This window comes from Papio anubis, chromosome 2 (genome assembly GCF_008728515.1).
Source record: "Papio anubis isolate 15944 chromosome 2, Panubis1.0, whole genome shotgun sequence".
NCBI classification, from domain to species: Eukaryota; Metazoa; Chordata; class Mammalia; order Primates; family Cercopithecidae; genus Papio; species Papio anubis.
This window is the reverse complement of record NC_044977.1, coordinates 94,070,752-94,096,189: the sequence shown is the minus strand read 5'-3', so window position 1 is coordinate 94,096,189 and position 25,438 is coordinate 94,070,752. Positions and strand designations below refer to the sequence as shown.

The window sequence follows — 25,438 nt, the reverse complement described above, 5'->3', positions numbered from 1 at the left end:
GTTTTGCTCTGTCACCCAGGCTGGAGTGCAATGGTGCAGTCTCAGCTCACTGCAACCTCCGCCTCCCGGGTTCAAGCGATTCTCCTGCCTCAGCCTCCCAGGTAGCTGGGATTACAGGCGCCTGCCACCACACCAAGCTAATTTTTGCATTTTTAGTAGAGACAGGGTTTCTCACTGTTGGCCAGGCTTGTCTCGAACTCCTGACCTCAGGTGATCCGCCCACCTCAGCCTCCCAAAGTGCTGGGATTACGGGTGTGAGCCACTGTGCCCAGCTGCTTCATTTTCAAATGTATTCAATATTCCTAGTCTCTCAATGTCTGTCCTTTGGATTCTCCTTTGAGCTTGTTGTAACATTTTACAGTTTCCCTCTTATAAATAATGAGAAAAATAAAGTGTTTAATGGATGTTCCTTTTATATCTGCTACAGAATCATGGTTTCACCTTTTTTGCAAATTATCCTTTAATACCAGTTAGGGTCAGAAGGTCAGCAGGGACACTGAGACGTGGGGAGAGACAGCCCAACCTCTTTCCCTGGGCCCTTCTTGTCTTGGGATTTTCAGGGTTCATTAAGTTGTGTCCACCTTTCATCTACGTAGTTCCATTTGCTTTCAATACTGTCTGATTTTAGTTTCACCCACTGGGCACTCAGCATTAGTTCTTTGCTTCATATGATCACAATTTCCCACTCTTGACTAAATGTGATGTGCAAATACCAAGAGTAGAATGCGTGAGGAGGGAAACGAGAGGATCAAAGCCACCAAGAAGGCAAGCAGAAGGCACAGAGCTAGAAGCTCCCAAAGACAGCCCTGAATCAGAGCTGGGAGGACCCTTAGAAAGGAAGTCAGCTGCCTGTAAAGATTCTCGTCAGTGCTTCATCCACTGAGTCTTTCACCCAATCAAGTTAGGAGGGTCACAAAAGATTGCCGGGCGCAGAGGCTCACGCCTGTAATCCCAGCACTTTGGGAGGCCGAGGCGGGTGGATCACGAGGTCAGGAGATCGAGACCATCCTGGCTAACACAGTGAAACCCCGTCTCTACTAAAAATACAAAAAATTAGCCGGGCGTGGTGGCGGCGCCTGTAGTCCCAGCTACTTGGAGGCTGAGGCAGGAGAATGGCGTGAACCCGGGAGGCAGAGCTCGCAGTGAGCCGAGATCGCGCCACTGCACTCCAGCCTGGGTGACAAAGCAAGACTCCATCTCAAAAAAAAAAAAAAAAAAAAAAAAAAAGATTAGCAGCAGGGCTAGGGCCTGGTGGTTAAACGTCAATAATTAGGGGAGAGGAGCAGACTCATTCCTTGGGTGTGCTGTACGTGGCGGAAAGGGTAGCCATGAGGGGAGGGCGGTTTGGACACAGCTGGACCCTCCCAGTCATCAACCCTCTATGTTCCAATGGCTTTTATAAAGGTACTGTTACTGGATGATCCACACATTCCACTCCTAGGTACTCACACAAGAGAAAAGAAAGCACATGTCCATACAAAGACCAATGTATGTGTTCACATCAGTTTTATAGCTCCAAACTGAAAACAACCCAAATGCACATTCACAGGTGAATGAATGAAAAAATGTAGTTTCTTACTACTCAGCAATAGAGAAATGAACCACAGATACATGCCACATGAGTGAATCTAAACATGAAAGAAACCAGAAAAAGAAGAATATATGGCTGGGCATTGTGGCTTATGCCTATAATCCCAGCAACTTTGGGAGGCCAAGGAAGGAGGACAGCTTGAGCCCAGGAATTCAAGACCAGCCTGAGCAACATAGTGAGACTCCATCTCTAGAAGAAAAAAAAAAAAAAAGTTTAATTAGCCAAGCATAGTGGCATGGATCTTCCATAACCAGCAGTCCCAGTTACTTGGGAGGCTGTGGTGGGAGGATAACTTGAGCCAGGGAGGTCGAGGCTACAGTAAGCCAAGATCACATCACTGCACTCCAGTCAGGGTGACAGAGTGAAATCCCTTCTCAAAAACAAATATACATATGAAACTCCAATAAATGCAGAATATAGTGATAGAAAGTAGTGATTGCCTGGAGATGGAGTTGGGGAATGGGGCTGGGGGATGACAGGAAAGAATTACAAAGAGTGAAGAAGAAACTTTGGAAACCAAGGGCTCACCTGATTTAAGCCCGCCAGACTTAACCTGCCTTGTTTGCATCTAATCACTTACTTCTGGTAGATCCTAAACTATATAGCTAAAAGTCACGTAGCCAAACAGTATGCTAAACTCTCACTAGCTTCCTTACAGATAACATCTCTGAGGCATGGATCACCATGGCAATGGTTACTCAAGTTGTTTTTCAGGGGCAGCCCCTGTCCAGTCCAAACCACTGACCCCTCGACTCAGCTTGCAAGGCTTGCAGGGGTGCCAAAAGATTGACCTTTGACATCAGAGGGCCAAAAACTCCAACCTCAGATCATGCTAACACTGCCATTCTCTGAACACATATCCTGTGAAGAGTCACGTGGCCTGATTACGCTTCTGTAAACCCTGATTACCTCACCTTTTCTACCCACCAATCACATTTCACCATACTTTAGACTACCCCACTTTCTATCCCATGAATATCCCCAAGCCCTACTTTTAGGGAGATGGATTTGAGATTTGTTCTCCTGTCTCCTTGCTTAGCAGACCTGTGAGGAAAATCTTTTCTCTTTTGCAAAACCTGTTGTCCCAGTTATTGGCTTACTGTGCACAGGCAGAACAAACCTGGGTTGGAATCCCTTTTAAAGTGATGAATATGGGCCGGGTGCGGTGGCTCAAGCCTGTAATCCCAGCACTTTGGGAGGCCGAGATGGGTGGATCACGAGGTCAGAAGATCGAGACCATCCTGGCTAACATGGTGAAACCCAGTCTCTACTAAAAAAAAAAAATACAAAAAACTAGCCGGGCGAAGTGGTGGGCGCCTGTAGTCCCAGCTACTTGGGAGGCTGAGGCAGGAGAAAGGCGTAAACCTGGGAGGCGGAGCTTGCAGTGAGCTGAGATCCGGCCACAGCACTCCAGTCTGGGCGACAGAGCGAGACTCCATCTCAAAAAAAAAAAAAAAAGTGATGAATATGATCATTGACAGTTTTATGGGGGAATACATATATCAAAATTTTTCAGATTGTACACTTTAAATGTGAATCATTCATTGGACATCAATTACCCTTCAATAGGCCTTTTATAAAAATATATTTCATGGCTCCCATTGTAATCATCTCCTGGCATCCATCCTTAACTCCCTTGTCCCTCTCTTGCCGTCACTTGAACATATCACAGTTTAGTTTGTATCCCATTATCTCCCTGCTCTACACCTGCCCCCACACAGTAAATGAGATGAAGGAAAACTCACAACCTTGCACACTGGTCTGGCTTTGAATGGATAACCACTAACCCAGGGGCCCCTCACTGTTGCCCAGGAGTCATACCATACCTCCCAAGACTATTCCTCTTCCCAAGCCCCAGATGACTGTTTCACATTTTCTTCCTTTCAGTCAGAACTCCATTACTACCCACCCCATCCTCATTCTCAACTCATGATGTGAACTTCCTGGTTCCCAGAGAAAAGAGATGAAAGACAACAGAATTTCCACAAACTCCCTGGGCATCTACACCACCTATTTGCATCTGTTCCCATAGCCTCTGCCTTCCTTTCTGTTCCCCTGGAAGAACACTCCAAGATCCTACCAACGGCCAAACCCTGCCCATGATCACAAAGGCCAGCCTCCCATTGATTCAAGGGCATTACCACAGAAGTTCTCCCTCATCAGTATTTCCGCTTGTGCATCCTTCTCTTCAGTGCACAAATATGCAGTTATTTCTCCCATCCTTAACCCCACCCCATGTCTCCCATGGGCCTGTGTCTCTGCTCCACTTTATAGCAAAACTCCATGAAAGAGTTGTCCTTGCTCATAGCTACAATTCTCTTCTCCCTCATTCTCTGTTGAATCCACTTCAGTCACCCTCACTTGTCTTTTGAAACAAGCCTCTCATCAAGGTCATCAATGACCACCACTTTGCTAACCCAGTGGGCAAATCCCAGTCCTCATCTTATCTGATCCATCTGTAGCATTTGACACAGCCAATCACTTCCTCCTCCTTGAAGGCTTTTTGGCACTTGGCTTCCAGGATGCCTCACTCTGCTGGTTACCCTCCTACCTCTCTAGACACTGTGCTGCTTCCTCCTCATCTTCTCAGCCTCTGGATTTCCAAGTGCCCAACACCCAACCCTTGGGCCTCTTCCCTGTCTGCACTCGTTCTTTAGATACCTTCCAGCTTGTGGCTTTAAATACATCTATATACTGACCATGCTCACATGTATATCTCCAGCCAAGACTTTCTCATTGAATCCAGCCTCCTGTATCAAACTGCCTCTCCAACATCTCTACCTGGATGCCTAAAAGGCATCTCAAAGTTAACGTGTGATCCCAGTGACAAACTTCTGATCAGCACAAACTCCTGATCTTCGACCCCAAAACTCAGTAAAAGGCTTCCAGCAGCTCTGGCCAAAAATCTCAGGGTCATCTTTGACTCCATGCTTTCCTTCATGCCACATATCAAATCCATCAACAAATATGGCCAGTTTTATCAGAATCCATCCACTCCTCATCATCTTCACTGCTTCCACGCTGGTCCAAGCCACCATCTTCTGCTTACTGTCACCACCCCTGCCTCCCTGTGGTCCAAACTCACCCAGCAGCTTGAGTGAGCCTCTTACAAAGTCAATCACATCATGCCTCTGCCCACACACACCTCTTACTGGCTTCTCTTCTCACACAGCATGATCTACAGGGCCCTACAGACCTGTGTCCCTCCCCTTGTGGCTCTGACCTCATCCCCTCTGCCCTCACTTGATCTTCTGGAGCAGTCGCACTGGTCTCCTTGCTCTTCATTGAATATCTGGGAAAACGCTTGCCTCAGGGCATTTGCATTTGCTGTTCTGCCTGCCTGGAACCCTTGTTCTTAGATTTCTGCAGGGCTGGCTCCCCAGGTCTACATGCAAATGTCACCTTCTTAATCAGATGTTTTGCTTTTAAGAAACCATTTCAGATATTGCTGGAGTTTCATGCTTGCCATTCAGCTGAGGGAAGCTGGAACATTTGAAAAAAAGTATTTTGCTGACAGCACTGGCTGGCACAGCTCTATAGGTCTCAGTCCCAGTGAGCTGCGTCAGGGAAAAGTGCCCAGCAATCAATGAGTCGGGGCTTCAGGATCTACATATGAAGTCTATAAGTAATGTAACGAAAGTGATAGATTTAAAAATATTGCCGGGTAAGGTGGTTCAGGTGGGAGGAACACTTGAGGCCAAAGTTTGAGACCAGCCTGGGAAACAAAGTGAGATCCCTGTCTCTACAAAAAATCACAAGAAAAAAAAAAAAGCGGGGCTGGTGGCACATGCCTCTAGTCCCAGCTACTCAGGAGGCTGAGCTAGGAGGACTGCTTAGGCCCTGGAGGTCAAGACTGCAGTGAGCTATGATCACACCATTGCACTCCAGCCTGGGCAACAGAAAGAGATTTGTCTCAAAAAAATTAAAATATATATATCTGTGTGTGTGTGTGTGTGTGTGTGTGTCAGCACATGAAGGGATACGAATTTAAAAGCAGAAGAAAGTGCTGAAAGAGAAGTGGGCTCCTCTGGGAGATGTTGTAGGGGCTTGGAATTGTTGCTTTTCCTTATTAGCTTTTCCGTGGGATTTAGTTTTATAACTATATGATAAAAATGAATTTTAAATATCTACCTGTAGATTTAGATCTTACTGTAGCAGTCAGGACAAGGGGCAGACTCTAGGTCAAAGACATGCTGCTGGAACTTCTGTTAGAAGCAATCGCTCCAAAATTTTTAAAACCAACAGCACAGTCACTGCAAGTTCTTGTATTCAGTGGGCACTTTTCAGATTAATGTCTCTAACTTTTCTTTCCTCATTTCTTAGACTGAACCTAAGGGCAGATCCTAGCAATATAATGAGATGATACCAGTTCATCCCTATGTAATATAGTATTCCTATAGCACATATTACAAATTATTATAAATATTTCACATATTTTGGTACAGCCAATATAAAATGGAGAAAAAAGAAAATTAGATGTACCCCATTAAAAATAATTATATACCAAATCTATTTTTTATTTCTTTCTTAAGTATTTTTGTCTTATTTTATGTCTTATTTTCTTTCTTAAATATTTTATATCTTATTCCCTTTGAAACTAATGATAGGAAAGTGAAGGAAATATAAACTATTTTTTTAATTCCATTCTCTTCCTTGAGAGTAATTAAAATGAATAAAATTCATTGTCTTTTCACTCTATCACCCATATAATTGAACGTGAAATCTTCCTCTCAACTCAGTTTTAGTAGAATGCCAAATATTCAATAAACATATCCAAAAAAATGCCATTAGAGTTCTACTAATTAAATCAATAAATGTGAAAATAAAATACCTTTTCCTTAAGCCCAGACGGCAAACAGCCTCAATGGAGAAGAAAATCTTCACTTAGAGCCTAACAATAACTCTTTAATTTCTCCCTCTAAATCAGCAGTCCTCAACTTTTTGGCACCAGGGACCAGTTTCATGGAAGACAATTTTTCCACGGATGAGGGGTTGGGGGGATGGTTTCGGGATAAAACTGTTCCACCTCAGATCATCAGGCATTAGATTCTCATAAGCAGCGGGCAACCTAGATCCTTCGTATGCACAATTCACAAAAGGGTTTGTGCTCCTATGAGAATCTAATGCTGCCACTGATCTGACAGGAGGCGGAGCTCGGGCGGTCCTGCTGTGCGGCCCAGTTCCTAACAGGCCAGCCCAGGGCTTGGGAACCTCTGCTCTAAATGATCCAGTTTCATTCGGAGAGACTGACATTTCATATTTTATCTCTACTTATAATTTTTAAGTGTCGGTATATACTTCACGGAACAACTACAGCATTACAGGATGAGATACTCTAAAGTGAGGTAACAGAACAAGCTGGAAGGTTTTATTTGTTTCAGTAAATTTAAATTAACCAAATAGTTGCCTTTTATAATCAGGCAGGCATTAATTTTTCAACATATTATTTCCTCCTCTGCACAGTAAACAGATCCTGAGAAACGAAAAGTTAACCCTCAAATAGTACTAATGATCACAGTATGAATTATATTATGGAAGCTCAAAAACACCTGTAAAGAAGGCAAATTTACTTACCCCCATTTCTGAGGAGCCTGAGAAACTAAGTTCCTCTCTTAAACATGCACATTCCTCCCCAGCCCTACCTCACATTCCTCCTTATCTGCCCAGCCAACTTGGTGACTGTTTTTCTTATCTTGGGCTAGAAAAGCCAAATAAATAACCAAGAAGTTTTCCGTCTTAGATTAAGATGAGATACTGCACAAGCTCAGTGACACTGAGCCCAAGTCAAGCTCAAACCTATGTACATGAGATGCATGAAGCTGTTAACACCACAACAAAAGACAGGGATGAAGGGGCAGATCCCACTCCAAAGCAGACGAGAGAACACAGTTTGCAGACCCCAGGTGTCTGCAGGTGGCTCCTCTTCCAAGAACCTCAGTAAGTGGCATCAGCTACAGGTGTTCCCTAACTCCCCTCCCCACTGCCAAGGGCGTGGGCCTCCGTGCAGCGAGCTTGTTCTGTCTAGAGTAACCCCAGATGCTAGGTGTGTGGAAGAAATCGAAGCAGGGCTCAGGGCTATTTTGGGCTCTGGGACCTTGTATGATTTATGTGAGTGTAGGTCTCTTGGATGCATTGCCATGTGGGCTTTCTGGTTTAAGGGTTCTAATTCTTTTTTGTTGTTTGTTTGTAAAGACAGAGTCTCACTATGTTGCCCAGTCGAGTCTCAAACTCCTCAAGCAATCCTTTACTTCATATTGGACAATCTCAGATTAGTGGCAAGAGAAAAGATGTTCTAACTACCTGTGATTACAGCATTACATAGAGGCAAGGGCTTGGCCACATCTTCCGCTTACCATGTGTGTGAACTTGAGCAACTTACCTAAGTCCCAGTTTCCTCATCTGCAAATTAGGAATGGTGGTAATCACCTGAAACCACTGTGATGAATACAGTAGCAGCTTAATTATCAAGCATGATCAGAATAGGTATTTGTTTAATCCAAAAAGCTAATAAAAGTGGAGAACCAAGAATGTAGATACATTCGCACCTTACGAATATATTTTTTTTTTTTTTTGAGACAGAGTCCCGCTCTGTCACCCAGGCTGGAGTACAGTGGCTTGATCTCAGCTCACTGCAAGCTCCGCCTCCCGGGTTCATGCTATTATCCTGCCTTCCTGCCTCAGCCTCCCAAGAAACTGGGACTATAGGCACCCGCCACCATGCCTGGCTAATTTTTTGTATTTTTAGTAGAGACGGGGTTTCACCGTGTTAGCCAGGATGGTCTCGATCTCCTGACCTCGTGATCCACCCGCCTCGGCCTCCCAAAGTGCTGGGATTACAGGCATGAGCCACCGCGCCCGGCCCCTACACATCTTGTTTTTAACTTAAAGTGTGCAAATATACCATCATTGGCCAACTTGATGTAGGGTTGGGACTTTCTTTGAGAATGGGTCTGCCAATCAGAATCCCATTGTGTCTATTTTATATAAACAGCACCCCTAATGCATCATCCATGAGTTCCAGTTCTGGTTTCTCCACAGGGAATAAAAATTGCAGACATATGCAAAGCCACCTGCAATCTTTCTACTTTGTAAATTTTCCAAAGCACTCGACTTGGTGTTCATATACATAACTCTCTTTTACTCACATTTCATGACCGTATATGATAGGCAAATGACACCATTTCATCCAAGTAAAAATGACACTAACACAATGAATCTTACCTAGAATTCGGCTCAATGGGGAAGGGCTGAAGTGCACAACAGAGTAGCCCCAAGCTGCCCCAGACGGCAGTCAGATGGTCTCCAGAGCGCCAGACAGCCTGGTGAGTTAGCTCAGTGAACTCTAGCTAGGCAGCCTGCTACAGCATTTACTGTAGGGGGATTTATCATGTCATCTCTGTCTTCCTCGTGCCTAGCACGGTGCCTGGGTGGTAGATAGGTCCTTATAACCATGGGTGTTGCTATCATAGGAACTGCATATTTGTACTGAGCAACAGTGTAAGGCTCTGAAGTTTAATGAGGAAAATGTTAGCAACAATGAGAAATCCCAGAAGAAAAGCATCCTCCTTCACAACGCAACTGCTGCCTGTCCAAATCCTTATTCACCAAACACGCTACAAGACTAGGTTGAGAAAACACATACTTCTCCAAGGCACTCTTCTCAAGCCTTTCCGCCTCCTTCTTCTGCCAAGCTTTGTGCTTCTTCACACGAGTTTCCCACAAGGCTCTGACGACAGAAATGTCGAAGACAACCACTTTATGTCCCATTTTGGGAGCATGAAATTACCTATTTAAAAAAAAATAGATATGTCAGCTTGATACACAAACAAAAAACAGTTTTAACATAAACTTTAAAATGAAATATGAATGAATCACCTGGCTTAAGAAATGATGATATGCCTTACTACTTCAAGGATGACAGTTTGCTTTGTTCTTTTGTTTGTTTGGTTGGTTGGTTGGTTGGTTTTGGCTTGTTTGGCTGGTTGGGTTTTGTTTTGTTTTGTTTTGTTTTTATTGAGACAGAGTCTCACTCTGTTGCCCAGGCTGGAATGCAGTGGCACGATCATAGCTCCAACTGCAGCCTCAACCTCCTGGGCTCAAGCAATCTTCCTGCCTCAGCCTCCCAAGCAGCTGGGACTACAGGCTCACACTATCACACCCAACTAATTTTTAAATTTTTTGTAGAGACAAGGTCTTGCTCTATTCCCCAGCCTGGGAGGATGACAGTTTGCTAATGTTCTTAAGGTTTGACAGTACCTTGTGTAAGTAAGTCATAGTTCAACACTCACCCTAGGGTCACCTTCTCTAGATGGTCACACTTGTCTCCCTAACCCTCAGATAGACTCTGGGCTCCCAAAGACCCCTGGGGATTCCTGAAACTTCGTGGTTCCACATCCTACTGAATTCACTAGTATATGTACCTAATATTCTCAGTAGGTTGTTACATAATCAAGGATAAGTTAGATGAATTAATCACAAGGCACAGGCGCGTGCACACACACACGCACGCAGGCATGCACACACATCCTCTCTCCTCTCTCAAGTAGAATGGAATATAACTTCTTAGTTGTATTTAAATTAAAAACAAAAAACAAATCTCGCATAGGCAGTGTTACAATTGCTTTTCTAGAAGTCCCCTTTTGTTGGCAGAAATTTATTCTAAATATATTTGAGTGTTCTTTCCTTCCTGTAAGTGTAGGACATGAGGCATGTAACAGCGACTTCCTTCTGTAACCCATCACCTCAGTTCTTCCCTTCTGGGACTGCCTTTTCCATCTTCCTCCTGCCTTCTTTCCTCAGTCCAGCTGACCTAACTCATGTCTCTTCTCCAGGGTAGTCTCTGTGACCACCAGTCTCTGCCTCTCCTCCCCAGTATCCCCAGCCCTCATCATCTGAGGCCACAGGCCAGCCACCATTAAATTAAAAAAAAAATGGCACTGAGCCCCACTGAGCACTCTGCTACCTAAGACTGACCACACAGCCTGGAGACATGTCCTCTGAGATCTCCCTGCAGATTGAACCTTCACAAACTGTTGATCTCTGTTTACCTGGTTTTCCAAGAGCAAGGGAAGTCAGACTTGGGTACATTTTGGCCATCACATCTCAGTGGGAATTTAGAGATGATTTAGTCTCTACTTTCAGTTTCACCAAATGAAACATGAAAGGCCCTGCAAAATTTTATATCTATTTCCCTAGCACCTAGTGTAGAGCCTTGCACATGGTAGGCCCTCCATAAATCATTGTGGAATGCATGAGTGAGTGAATGAATGAATGAGTAAATAAAAGATATTGCTTCGCTCCCAGGACACTAAATGAGCTCTCTTCTTTTTTATTTTCCTACTTTATATTTACTTTTTGTTTTAAGTAATTTGATCATTGCAAAAAAAATTATCAGCTCAGAAAAGTACCTTTCAGTGTCCATTCCACTAAGTTATACTTATGTCCCTTATCTAAGTAAAGTAACTTTCTAGATATTGTTTTGAAATTCCCTAACTGCAGCAGCAAAATCTTGCTAAATCCATGTCCTGGTTTGCACAAACACAGATTGTCAGTTGCTAAATAGTAGGGTTGGTGACTACATTCTCCTCTAATTTCAGACACTTCTAAATAGCAGTCACGGATATGAAGCCAAATATTTAATCTTCTTTTCCTTTTTCTTTTTCTTTTTTTTTTTTCGGACAGGGTATTACCTGTTCCCTAGGCTGGAGGGCAGTGATCCAGGTGCAATCACTGCTCATTGCAGCCTCAACCTTGTGGGCTCAGATGAGCCTCCCATCTTAGCCTCCCAAGTAGCTGGAACCACAGTCGTGTGTCACCACACTTGGCTAATTTTTTAATTTTTTATAGAAGCGGGGCCTCACTACGTTACCCAGGCTGGTCTTGAACTCCTGGGCTCAAGTGATCCTCCTGCCTGAGCCTCCCAAAGTGTTGGGATCACAGGCATGAGCCACCATGCCTAGCCAAAATATTTAATCTTCTGACTCAAGAGTGTGCTCTCTATAAATGGCTTGCCAATAGGAGTGGGAGAACTGGCTTATGTTCTTATGCCTATAGGAGTGGGAGAACTGGCTTATGTTCTTATGCCAATAGGAGTGGGAGAACTGGCTTATGTTCTTATGCCAATAGGAGTGGGAGAACTGGCTTATATGTGCAGCTGAACATATGAACGTGTATAATTTTACTCTAAAGAGCTGACAATGCAGACCTAATTTATTCCCTTCTTTCCTTTGATTTCTGATGTCTGAGACTGCCTTTGTTTGTTGTTTGTTTGTTTGTTTGTTTGTTTGTTTCGTTTTTCCTGAGACAGGGTCTCACTCTGTTGCCCAGGCTAGAATGCAGTGACACCATCACGGTTCCCTGCAGCCTCAACCCCCCAGGCTCAAGCATTCCTCCTACCTCCACCTCCCGAGTAGCTGGGACTATAGACATGTGCCACTACGCCCAGATAATTTTTGCATTTTTATAGAGATGGTGGTCCCACTATGTTGCCCAGACTGGTCTCAAACTCCTGGGCTTAAGCAATCCACCCACCCAGGCCTCCCAAAGTGCTGGGATTACAGGCATGAGACACTCTGCCCAGCCTGAGACTGCCTTTGTCTCCTTTAGAATTGTTTTACCTAAAGGAGGTCAGGCATGGTGGTTCACACCTGTAATCCCAGTACTTTGGGAGGCAGAGGTGGGTGGATCATGAGGTCAGGAGTTCAAGACCACCCTGGCCAATATGGTGAAACCCCATCTCTACTAAAAATTACAAAAATTAGCTGGGTGTGGTGGTGCGCACCTATAGTCCCAGCTACTCGGAAGGCTGAGGCAGAAGAATCGCTTGAACCTGGGAGGCGGAGGTTGCAGTGAGCCGACATCGTGTCAGTGCACTCCAGCCTGGGAGACAGAGTGAGACTCCATCTAAAAAAAAAAAAAATTGTTTTACCTAAAGGAGATTTTTGACGAAAGTTAAAATGATGCACAAGTTTTTGTGTGTATATTTGTTGTCTTATCTTGGGTAAATATAAAGGAGAATTGTTAGGTTACATGATAACTCTATAGTTAACCTTTCTGTGAACTGTCAGACTGTTTTCCAAAGCAGCTACATCATTTTACATTCCCACCAGCAGTGTATGAAGATTCCTCTCTCTCCACATCCTCACCAACACTTATTATTATCTGTCTTTTTTTATTATAGCCATCCTAGTAGTTGTGAAGAGGTATCTTGTTGCTTTGATTTGCATTTTCCTGATGACTAATGATGTTGAGCATATTTTCATATGCTTATTAGGCATTTATATATCTTCTTTGGAGAAATGTCTATTCAGATCCTTTCCCCTTTTTTAATTGGGTTAATTGGTCTTTTTATTTATTGTTAAGTTGCAGTAGTACTTTATATATTCCAGATACAGGTCCCTTACCAGGTATATAATTTGCAAAAAATTTCTTCCGTTTTGTGAGTTGCTTTTCACTTTCTTAAGTCCATCATTTTGTATTAACCTAACTATATGCTTATAGTTGATGTGAGATTTTGTAGAAAGACTATTGCTGGATCATTTATTTAACCAATTCTTACTATCTCTGTCTTTTAATTGATGTGTGTATGCCATTTATATTTAATATAATTACTTGTATGTCTGGATTTAAATCTGTCATTTTATTACTTTTTTTCTATTTGATCCCTCTTTTGTTTTCCTCTTTTACACTTTCCTGCCTTCTTTTCTCTGAACATTTTTTAGTATTCCATTTTATTTTCTCTATTATATATTTTACTATGTCTCTTTGGGTAGTTTTTTCTCTTGTTTTATGGTTGCCCTAAGACTTATTATACATACTTACTTTTTCATAGTCCACTTAGAAACAGTATTTTACCACTTCAAGTGAGATGTAAAAATCTTACCACCATATAGGTCCTCCAACATTCTCACCTTTATGTTGCAGTTGTCTTACGTATTATGTCAATCAGTGTTATATTTTTGGCTGCCAATCATCAAATTTAAAGAACTCGTGAGGAAAAAACTAGTCCATTATATTTATCTTGGTATTTATATGTTGATGTTCCTTCCTTCCTGCTGTTCAAGTTTACCTCTGTTATCATTTCCCTTCTATCTAAAAACTTGCCTTAATAATTATTTTAGAGAAAATATGCTGACATATTTTGTTTTCCTTCAACTGAGGATGTCTTTTTCTTACCTCCATTCATAAATATTATTTTTGCTGGATATAGAATTTGAAAGCAATCTTTTCTTTTCTATTAATCAGCACCTTTAGAATGTTGTGCCACTTTCTTCTGGCATCCATAGTTTCTGATTAGAAATCTGAAATAATTTGAATCACACTTTCCTATAGGGGATGCATCATTTTTCTCTTGCTACTTTCTTTTTTTTTTTTCTCTTTCCCCCTCCAGAGAAAAGATCTCACTCTGTCACCCAGGCTGGAGTGCAGTGATGCCATCACAACTCACTGCAGCCTCAATCTCCTAGGTTCAAACAATCCTCCCTTCTCAGCCTCTCAGGTAGCTGGAAACACAGGGATGCACCATGTGTGGCTAACTTAGAAAAAAATTTTTTTTGCAGCAATGAGGTCTCACTATGTCGCCCAGGCTGGTCTCAAACTCCTGGGCACAAGTTATTCTCCCACCTCAACCTCCCAAAATGCTGGGATGACAGGCATGAGCCACTGCGCCTGGCAAAATTTTTTCATCTTTGAGTTTCTTCAGGTTAATTATTATATCTGGGCATGGATTTTTGGGGGGATTATCCTGATTTGGATTTGTTTGGCTTTTTTAATCACTTGATTTATATCTTTTGCCAAATTTGGGGATTTTCAGCCATTATTTCTTGGAATTTTTTTTCTGCATTACACTCTTTCTCCTCTCCTTCTGGAATTACGATGACACAAATATTAGACTTTTCAGTATTGTTCCATAGATTCTTGAGGGCTTGTTCATTTTAGATAAATATTTTCTTCTCTTTTATTTTCAGATTGGTAATACTCAGTAATCTATCTTCAAGTTTCCTGGCTCTTCCCTATGCCATCTCCATTATGTTTGTGAGCCTATCCAGTATTTTATTTCAATTATTGTCTGTTTTATTTCTAAAATTTCCAATGAGTTATTTATATCTTCTGTTTCTGTGTTGATATTTTTCTGTCTTTCCATTCATACCCCAGGGCTGAGGGAGTGTATCCAAGGAAGGGCCAACTTGGAAGGGGTTCAGCCCATCAGATAGCAGGTAAGTCCTCCGGTTTGGGCAGGCTAGTCTGGAGTTGCTGGGCAACTAATAGACGATCCCCTCAAGTGCAGGTAGAAACAGCTAATCAGCAACTGGTGGCATGGGCATGCGATGGAAGTCCAGGTGTTAGAAGGGACAGATGGCCTTCAGAGTGTGTGGACCACACAGCCACTTGCAGAAGGCGTGGCAGGTTGGCATGTGACCCTCAGGGCCACAGGCAGCTGCGTGCAGGTAATATGGAGGCTTACGAAGAAAGTCGAAATACAAGCGCAGGCAGGGGGTCTTCGGAGCAGGTGGGCTGCACAAGGGCTCTGTTTCTGGCTCAAGAGAGCTGTAGAAAGGTGACTGCAAAGCCAAGATACAAAGTCGCAAAGGGACTGTTCTGAGCCCATGCTTGGGGCAGGTTCCCATGGATATTCTCACATGCACACTGCTGATCCCCAGCCCACGCTAAAAAAGGGCAGGAAGTCTTGTCCCTCCAGTGCCTTCTACAGAGAAAGCATAGCACTGCGCTCACTTTAAAGGACCAATATTTAAAGGAATGCCATTGTAAAACACAGGGTATATTTATTGAGTGGCGCATTCAAAGCTGAGAGGCAGTAAGTTGATAACTGACACCGTAGGTAACCAATTTGGTTGAGTTCAGACCTCAAACTCCAACCTGCCTTCTGTGGGTTGTGATCCCCATGTCAGGTCCGTTTTCAGTCTTCGTGGCGCTATTCAGCTATGTTCCGTGTGCGCCACCCAGTGGCCAGTCTCGGCGTGGCCGAAGGTCTATCCCAGTGTTCAGGTCTAACATCTCTGGCGTGCTTAGGGTCAGATCCACGCATGCGCAACTCGGGGAGGCGCCCAGGAACAAACTTACGGAGCTGTTTTCTCCAAATTCCTCCCTGTCTGTCAGCTCCCTAGTCCTTTCCAGATCGCTGGGTTCCCTTTTTCGGTCCTCTGGCCCAAAACTTGGTGTTGTAGTTACCCTGCTCTGCCGTGCACTTCCTACAACTGCACCCACAGTCGCGGCCAAGCAGCGAAGATTTAAGAGAGTAAGAAAGCGTGACGGTTTGTTCCACTCTTGGGCTACAGCTCCTCTAGTCAGAAAAGGAAGGTTCCCTGTATGTCTCACTTTATATGAAACCTTAAAAAGCTGAACTCGTAGAAGTAGAGTGTAGAAAGAGGTTGGGGCCGGGGAGGAAGGGAATGGGGAGTTACTAGTCAAAAGGTACAGTTTCAGATAGGTAGGAGGAATGTTTTGAAATCTATTGCATAGCTGAGCGACTATAGTCAATAATAATGTATTGCATATTTCAAAATCACTAAAAGGCTAAATTTCAAATGTCTACCATAAAAACGATAGGTAAAAGAAGTGCATTTAATTTTTCTTTTACCACTTTTCTTACTCTGTTATCTTCAGCTCAGGAGTATCTAACCTGCAAAGATCTTACTTCATTAAGGCTTCAACTTTCGACTTAAAAGTTTCCATAAAGGAACACTACGCATCAGCCTGAAAATAAGAAGATCAAAGTCCACAGCCAGTAGTGAAGAAACACTAAAAAGAATCAATCAGCCTAGCTTTTTGGAGGAAATCTCTGTACAGAACCCAAGTCTCCACGTAAACCAAAAAAGCCAAAGTAAAGTTAACTGCATTTGAGCAGCGTGGGCAGCCCTGCCAGCCAGAGTAACTGAAGCTGGAAGAATTACTCCCTATACACAGGGCTCGTGTTCTCCAGATCAACCAGACACATCACAGACTCTGTTGTTGAGGTTCTTTCATTTCCTTAGGCCAGTTAGCTCTTGGCAAGTAGCCAGAGCTGTACATTAACTGCTCCTACATCTTAAAAATCATTGCTTATTAATTTCTATGCATTAACTTAGATAAATGTAATTCTAGTTCCCATCTTAAAGGAATGGTCTCTTCTTGATGCCTTTGTGTTCTAAATATTTTATCATGTCAACAAAAAATGGCTTAATCATCTTTGATAAATTCCTGGAATTCTGAAATTTAATTACCAAAGGCCCTGACATATTTTTAAGTAGTTATAAGTCATTACTACACTGAGTATTTTGGTGAGAAAGAGTATATCCTGTCTGTCATCTAACCATGTTCACCGTTTTCCCTGTATTTTAAAAAGCAGGAAAAGAGGTTCTCTTATACAATTAAGGGGGCTTTTAATGTGCCAAGATTTAAATCTGCATCTTACCTATAAGATGAAGTTTTGTTTGCAAACATGTATAATGCAAACTGGAGACTCTAAGAACAGTAGGTGATGACCACATTTGCTAGAGATTTACATGTGATGTCCAGAGGTGCTGGGAAGCTATGAAATACAAGGTTCTAAGTGCCAGGTCCAGCCCAGCCCCTGGCATCCCATGTAGGACAGGGCTGAGTCCAGACCTCTCTAGACAACTGGACAAATTTTACCTTAACCTAGAAGGTAGTAGCTCATGGGTGGGTGCTGAGACTGGGAAAGTAGTTTCAAGTGAGAGTCTGTGTGTCAGTCCAGGGTAAGTAGGAGATGCTCCATCCAGGGGAGAAGCCACATTGGGGAGCCCACAGGATGCAGTTGTCAGGGACAGACACAGGTGCCAGTCCCTCAGCAGCTCAGGGGCGAGATCTCCTAGCAAATTTACAAAGTTAATGTCTTCTTTGTAGAATAAACCCTAGTCAGCACAGTCTTTCAGGCAGAGACATAGAATATAATGTCCTAAGCATTAACTTTCTCTAGGACTATAGAAATGTCATCATCATATACTACACCAACACAGAAAAGGGAAAAATTAACCTCTATGGGATCCAGTCAGCAGACCCTCAATACAAACAAAGCAAATAGGAAACTTTACAACCAAGTGGATTCTACAAAGCCGCCTAAGTGCCAAGCTTCAGCCTGGACCCTCATTGAATTTGGCAACAAAGCGTCATGGTTCCAAGACAGCATCTGATTCCGGTTCCCTGCTGTGGGTCTGGTTTTGTGTGGTTATAGCAGAATTATGAAAACAAGCCTCCCTCCATTTGGGCTACACTGTCCACAGTCACGGAGCGTCTTCCAAAGAAGAAAACGCCGGCAATGATGAGACAGAAGGAGAACAGTGGCATCTCTCACCCAAAGGAAAGAACACTGGGGCCACAGAGTGTCATCAGCCATGTTCCTCTCTAGTCCAAGGACTCCCAGATACTTAGTGTTCCAGCTCCTGAGTGAAAATGCTAACCATCAGCACACTCTCAAAGATTGGATTAAGGAAAATAATGCCTGGAAAATCTTTTGCTTTAGTGCGGGGCTCAGAAAACTTGATGGTAAATAATTGAGGTTTTGCAGGCCAACAAGCAAAATTGAAGATATATGCAGGTGTTTACATAACAAAAGAGAACCCTCTGGTGAGCCTCTCCCTGCTTGCCTCCAGAGCACCATCCAGAGTAGTGAGCATGTTTCATGTCCAGCTGCTGCTTGCCAAAAACATCCTCAGAACAAGAGGGACTAGCCCAAGAGGGAAAGGCCTAGTAGGTATGGTAAAAGAGGGGCAGGGGGTCTGGGCGTGGCGGCTCACACCTGTAATCACAGCACTTTGGGAGGCTGAGGCAGGTGGATTGCTTAAGCTCAGGAGTTTGAGCAGCCTGGGCAACATGGCAAAACCCTGTCTCTACTAAAAATAGAAAATAAAATAAATAAATAAAATAGCTGGGTGGTGGCATGCATCTGTGGTCCCAGCTACTAAGGAGGCTGACGTGAGAGGATCACTTGAGCCTGTGAGGCGGAGGTTGCAGTGAGCTGAGATTGCACCAGTGCACTCCAGCCTGGGTCTCAAAAAAACAAAAAGAGAGGGGAGAGGTTGGCAGGGGAAGGGGCCGGAGAGTGAGCCTGCTACAGTCCATTTCTCTCTCTGCCCCAGTATCACCCAGACAGGTGCCTGTGTGTCCTGCTCTCCTCCAGTCATCACAAGTTGGACAGCTGGCTGGAGGCAAGGTGACCTACTAAGTCACCAGCTCCTGAACTGAGATTCCATTGCTTGGAGCCTGGCAGTTGCTAACAATAGAGTCTCCAATGTGTAGATGGCAACCAGGGTTGGCCCTGGCCTGCAGCAAGGTACAGCTGGCCAGGTGGACAGACGCTGAGAGCAGCGGGGGAATAGAGACAGAAGAAAATACTCCAGCTTGGTCCCCAGATGCTCCAGCAGGGCCACATTCCATATGCAAACAGGTGCCAGGCCTGCAGGTTATAGTTTACTGATCCTAGCTTTAGTGGACAATAAAATGTAAAATATTTTGTTTTGGTGGATGTGATGGTTTTAAACTATACCCACAAAGTCTTTCACATTCTTCCCTTTAAAAAGGTAGAACTTAATTCCTCCCCTCTTGAGCGTAGGCTAGACTTAGTGACTCACTTCTAATGACTAGAATGTGGTAAAAGTAATGGTGTGTGGCTTCTGAGTCTAGGTCTTCACTCTCTTTCAGTTCATTCACTCTAGGAAGTCAGCTGCCATGTCATGACGATGCTCAAGCAGCCTTGTGGAAAAGCTTCACGAGGAAAGGAACTGAGGCCTCCTGTCAACAGCCATGAGAGAGGGCCGTCTTTAAAGCAGATCTTCCAGTCCCGGTCAATCCTTCAGATGACGGCAGCCCCTGTGGACATCTTGACCACAACTTCATGAGACCCTAAGCCAGAAACACTCAGCTAAAATGCCCCGGATTTCTGACTCTCAGAAACTGTGAGATAATAAATGTTTGTTATTCTAAACTGTTACACCTGGGGGTAACTTGTTATGCAGCAATAAATAACCAAGACAGTGGATTTTTATAAGGCACTTATAAAAATCAGTCTTAACTTCTGGTGCCATCTGGTGTCCATGTTCAGCTGCCTCCTTGAATATGCCCTTGGATATCTCACACATATCTGAAAGAAACATGATGTTCTCCAAACTTGCTCCTTTAGAATCTGTCCATCTTGGGCCTCCCTTAATTCCACACCTCAGGAATGACTCCATCATAATCTAGAAGATCTAAAAGTTGATTCTTTTTTTTTTTTTTTTTTTGAGATGAAGTCTCACTCTGTCACCCAGGCTGGAGTTCAGTGGCACAATCTCGGCTCACTGCAAACTTCACTTCCTGGGTTCAAGCAAACTTCACTTCCTGGGTTCAAGCAATTCTCCTTCCTCAGCCTCCTGAGTAGCTGGGATTACAGGCACAAGCCACCATATCTGGCTACTTTTTGTATTTTTAGTAGAGATGGGGTTTCACCATGTTGACCAGGCTGGTGTTGAACTCCTGACCTCAGGTGATCTGCCCGCCTCGGCATCCGAAAGTGCTGGGATTACAGGTATGAGCCACCACGCTCAGCCAGAAGTCACTTCTTCTGCTTCGTTTCCTCACTCTGCCCACCCACTATGCAGACGGCATGCACACACATGCACGTGTGCACACACACACGTTCATCCACACATCCAGTTATCACCTACATCTTAGAGGGCATGCATTTCTCACCACCAACTAGTGTCACGCCTTGCCTCAGTTGTGGAAAGGCCTCCTAACTGGTCTCCTGGCTTCCCAATCAACTCCATCCAAACCATCTTCTAGTCAATAGTGAGAGTCACTTTCCAGTGAGAACTAGATCATGCCACCACCTGGCACAAATCCCCCCGAGGCCTGCCTTTGAAATGACAATGAGATCCCAGCTTTCCACAAAGGCAGTGAGCCCCTGGCATGGTCTGCCCTCGGCCAGCCCATCCCGCCTCACACTCCTGCTCCCCTCCTCAGTGCTTGTCCACCCCTTGCCTCTTCCCCCTCAGAGCTCAGCACACACTGCTCCCTTAGCCTAGAACATTCCTCCCCCAGTCACATGGCTTCCTCCCCACACCCCTGGAACCCACCTTAAATGTTTCTCCTGTCCGGCCTTCCCGGCCTCCTCATCTAAAGTAAACCCACCTGTTATTTTATTTCTCAGTCTACTGTTTATTTACATCACAACACTTAATGAAGTTAAAGTATTTGATCCATTATATTTTATATGTCCATGGACCAAGCCATAGACGAGCCACAGTTTACTGACAGGAGCAGCCACCTGGGAGTCCCCAGACTTGGGTTCACAGCCTGGTCCCCATGAGTTCAGCTGAGCAGGTCATTTGTAGCATATGATGGGAACTGGAGGGGCCTCTCCATCACCTTGTCCAAGCCCCTGCAGAGAGAGGTGTGCTATGGCCATCAAATGAGAGGTTTTGAGTAGTCCAAGGGCTACAGATGCCAGTCTCCCGCTTCTGAACCTCAACACAGAAACTGTGTGTACTGAGCCAGCGTACTTAGTGTGTATTTCTGTTTTTCAATGCCTAGGAACCCTAAGTGACATTTATGGGTGCTCATAAAATGCAGACAGACAGAAGCTTTGTCCATGCCTCCAAGTTCCCAATCTAGAGGGGAGAGCATCAAAGGATATCTTTCAGCGCAGCACGTTCATTAGACAACAGAGGCTGAACCAACCCCTGTAGGAGCCAAAAGAGAAAGGGGTAGGGGAAGGGGTTGGGAGAGTCCCGCCCGGACCTTGAGGAACGGGAAAGGGCTAACAGTGCAGGTTTGACTGAATAACTTTCCACGCCCCACTCCCCAACCCAGTTATATCAGAACCACTTGAGAGAGCCATCCACTTTACAGTCATCCACTCTACAGAGCCATCCGCTTCCAGAGCCAGAGGGCATGACTGGAAAAACATGTCCCCTGGCACCAGGGCAGTAGTCTCCACTCAGAAGTCATATGCTGGGGGGGGGGGGGGGCTTTCCAGTCATCTAGTCCTCTCTCTTCTTGTCAAATGATACTGGGTTGCTGGGTAGGAGGTGTAGAGTGGGTGCAGGGTTAACCCCTCAGAGCATTCTAAGAAGGATCTGGGGGAGTCTGGGAGGAGAGTCACCTCATCATGCAGGTGCCAAGCCATTCTTGGTGCTCCCTCTGTGAGGCTGGGAGGGGGACAGGAGCAAGAGATGGAGCAGGAGAGGAGGACAAAGCTAATGCCAGAGGTCACCTGAACCAGCCATGCAGAGAGAGGCTCTCTTCTCCACACCTGCCTCTCAGAGCTCCCCTCCACGGCGCCCTTCCAGGTGTGTCATCAATGTGAGGAAAACCTCTATCATCAGCCTTGCTGCATCCAAGAGAACAACTGTAACCCATGGGAATTTCTGGGGGCACCAAGATACAATGGGCAATAATATGACAACCAAGGATCTTTGGTGACTCACAAATTCCATTCTATCCTCACATAAGGCCACTGCCTGGACACCAGGGTTGGGATGAACGAATGAGTTTTCTGATAGAAATGGAGGTAAATAGGGAGCTAAATAGTCAAGTAAGGTCAGAATAGTCAGCCAAATCCTGAATTAAATGACATTTATGCCACATGATCACAGTTTCCCTGGGGACATCTGATTAATTTTATTGTAATTTGTTAAGCTAGAAAATTCAGCCAGGGGAGGCAGAGGGTCCAAACGGGATTAAGAGGGCAGTTCCAGGGCCAAGTTGCCTGGGCTGGAGCCCTGCCTACCTACTCTCTGGCCACACGTCCCTGAGAACATGGCCTAACCTCTCTGAGCTTATGTTCTCCTGTGGACGTGATGGAGCAAACAGCACTGAGCTCACAAGTTGGCGAGAACATCGCGTAGGATCATTGTGTCAAGGGCTTAAGACAGTACCTGGCACCTAGTAAGGTCAAAAAGCTCAATCACTTAAAGTAAAAAGAAAGGAAACTAAGAATCGCTGTCACCAATTAAGTGACAAAAGACAAAAACAAGAGGTATGTGAGCATCCGAAGATTTTTCTCCACCTGGCATGATTAGCAGAGGTTTTTTGGGTGAATAATGGGGGAACTCCCCAGTCCCTGAGTTCTGGGAGAGGGTTTGGTCCAGCAGAAGAGCTAGCAACAGGGCAGAGCGGCTAACAAGCCAGACAATTTCTCCTCCTTTGGGTCTCCAGTCACTTTCCGCCCTTGCCTCACGCCGGTCCCAACCCCAAACCAGGGGGCGTGAGACGCTGGGAGAAAAGACTTCCCCGCCAGGGCCATGTGTCAATCATACCATTCAGGGCACAAACAAAGTTGATTTATCTCCCCTGGACAGCTCTTTGGACCAGAAAGCTTTGGGCTCAGCCTTGGGCACCGGGGCAGTACCCGCAGGGGAACCGCTAACCCGGAGCAAGATTCACTCGCGGGGACACCCGCCTCCCCACGCTCTCTCCTTTCTCGCCATCCCACCATAGTCCTGGACCTCAGATACCTTCGATGCCTAAGCCCCAGCCGCTGTCCGGTTAGGGACGTTTACCCCTGTTGCTCCCGCCGACTGCAGGTCACCAAGGCACGGAGGAAGGCGTAAACAACTGAGCGCCCAGGGCACCGGCCGTCCGCCCGCGTCCTCCCACGGGGAGCGCAAGCCCCCTGCTCCCGCCCCGCAGGCCACCTCGGACGCCCAGCGCTTACCTGCCCCGAGGGGCGGGCACTGACAGTCGTGGCCTGCCCGCCGCGGCTGTTTACACCACAGACGCTGTTTACACCCGCTGAGCAGCACGGCCGAGCCGGAAGAAGCCTCCCGTGCCTGTGCGCTAACAGGCTATATTTGTAGGCGGATAATATGATCTGGAGGACATGTGCTAATCAACTATCTATCTATTCTATGTGACTCAGCCCAGCCTGAGACAAAACAGACTTCGTAGGGGAGGGCTTGGCACCCTGCGCGCTGCAGCCGGCCAGCGAAAGCCCGGGCCCGGGGACTATCTGCAGCCTCCTACCCGGGGCCAGACCTTTTCACATTGGAGATCCCGGAGGGTGTGGAATGGAAGGGAGCGGGTTCCGAGGGCTCAGCACACTAAACTGGGAACCAAGCCAGACGCAGGCTTTGAAAGCCATATGACCAAGGGAATGTAAAAGCGTTTTCGATGTTGGAAGCAGCAGACATCCAAGGTCTCAATTTCACCGTTATATTTTATATTTTTAATTTCCTAAAATGTATGTGAGCTTAGATTCTCTTTAGATAGTTTACTAATTGGGCAAATATGTTTTGCTGATAGCCCACATCGTGAAAATATGACAAATTAATAATCAGTAATCAAGTCCCTTGCTGCTCCCAAGAGTCCATGTGACCCCTTCCTGACCCTTAATGGCAGTGGCTCCTCATATCCCTTAGCCTAAAACTGAAAAATACCTTTTGTGTGATATATATGTCATACTTCTAAAATTCATTTCCTTAAAAAAGCGTAATTTTCTTTTTCTTTCTTTCTTTGTTTTTATTTATTTATTTATTTATTTATTTATTTTTTGAGAGGAGTCTCCCTCTGTCGCCCAGGCTGGAGTGCAGTGGTGCAATCTCAGCTCACTGCAACCTCTGCCTCCCGGATTCAAGCGGTTCTCCTGCCTCAGCCTCCCCAGTAGCTGGGATTACAGGCGCCTGACACCACGCCCCGCTAATTTTTGTAGATACGGGGTTTCACCATGTTGGCCAGGCTGGTCTAAAATTCCTGATCTCAGGTGATCCTGCCCGCGGGCCTCCCGAAGTGCTGGGATTATAGGCGTGAGCCACGGTGCCCAGCCTTTTGAAAATAATGCTTTTTGGCCGGGCACGGTGGCTCACCCCTGTAATCACAACACTTTGGGAGGCCAAGACAGGCGGATTACCTGAGGTCTGGAGTTTGAGACCAGCCCGGCCAACATGGAGAAACCCCGTCTCTACTAAAAATACAAAATTAGCCGGGCGTAGTGGCAGGCTCCTGTAATCCCAGCTACTGGGGAGGCTGAGGCAGGAGAATCACTTGAACCCGGGAGGCGGAGGTTGCAGTGAGCCGAGATCACGCCATTGCACTCCAGCCTGAGCAACAAGAGCGAAATTCTGTCTCAAAAAAGAAAAAAGAAAGGACTTTTATCTGAGAAATGCAAGTTTTTTTTCCATTATCAGGCCCAAGGAGACATTATAATGAAACTGCACTCATGCCTACTCCCCTCTTTGAGCTATGTCTTCATCTCTTGAAATTGCTTGCTATCGTCACAAGTAGCTGTAAATTAACCTAAGAGCAACACGCCAGACACTATAACCCACACCCTATAGCTAAAGGATGTATAGCCAATCACTAATCAATGTTATTTCTGTAAACCAATGAAAATTCCTAACAAATAACTTTATATCAATCCTTCTCTGTCTCCTTCTTTTACTTTTAAAAATCCACTCATTGAGCAACTGTATGCCAATAAATTGGAAAGTCTAGAAGAAATGAACAAACTTCTAGGTACATACAACCTACACAGATTGAATCAGGAAGAAATTCAAAACCTGAACAGACCAATAACAAGTAACAAGATCAAGGTGGTAATAAAAAGTCTCCCAGTAAAGAAATGCCCAGAACCTGATGGCTTCACTGCTGAATTCTACCAAACATTTAAAGAAGAACTAATACCAATCCTACCCAAACTATTCCAGAAAATAGGGGAGGAAGGAATATTTGCAAACTCATTCTATAGGCCAGTATTACCCTGATACCAAAACCAGAGAAAGACACATCACAAAGAAAAAAAAGAAAACTACAGGTCAAAATTCATCTCTGATGAATATTGATGCAAAAATCTTCAACAACAATAATAGCAAGCCGAATTCAGCAATACATTAGAAAGATCATTCATCACAACCAAGT

The 25,438-nt window shown here is 44.8% G+C and overlaps 1 protein-coding gene and 1 long non-coding RNA gene across 3 annotated transcripts in view; one reads left to right on the top strand and one right to left on the bottom strand.

Annotated features, from left to right (window-relative positions):
* Positions 1 to 23,590, bottom strand: part of LRRC2 (leucine rich repeat containing 2) — a 50,816-nt gene extending 27,226 nt beyond the window's left edge. Inside the window, exons 1-2 of one of the 2 annotated variants that reach the window (XM_031663403.1) lie at positions 23,241 to 23,590; positions 9,234 to 9,377 (exon numbers count right to left, since the gene is read on the bottom strand). In XM_031663403.1, coding sequence (XP_031519263.1) covers positions 9,234 to 9,358 — 125 coding nt within the window. In that variant the 5' untranslated portion in view covers positions 9,359 to 9,377; positions 23,241 to 23,590. Of the gene's footprint in view, positions 1 to 9,233; positions 9,378 to 23,040; positions 23,166 to 23,240 lie in introns of those variants that run through there. The other variant, XM_031663404.1, reaches the window with a different exon arrangement.
* LOC116273775 lies at positions 15,670 to 19,535 on the top strand. Its single transcript, XR_004182175.1, has 2 exons — positions 15,670 to 15,845; positions 19,247 to 19,535. It is a non-coding gene; the product is annotated as an uncharacterized LOC116273775 (long non-coding RNA).
* Positions 23,591 to 25,438: the final 1,848 nt, after the last annotated feature.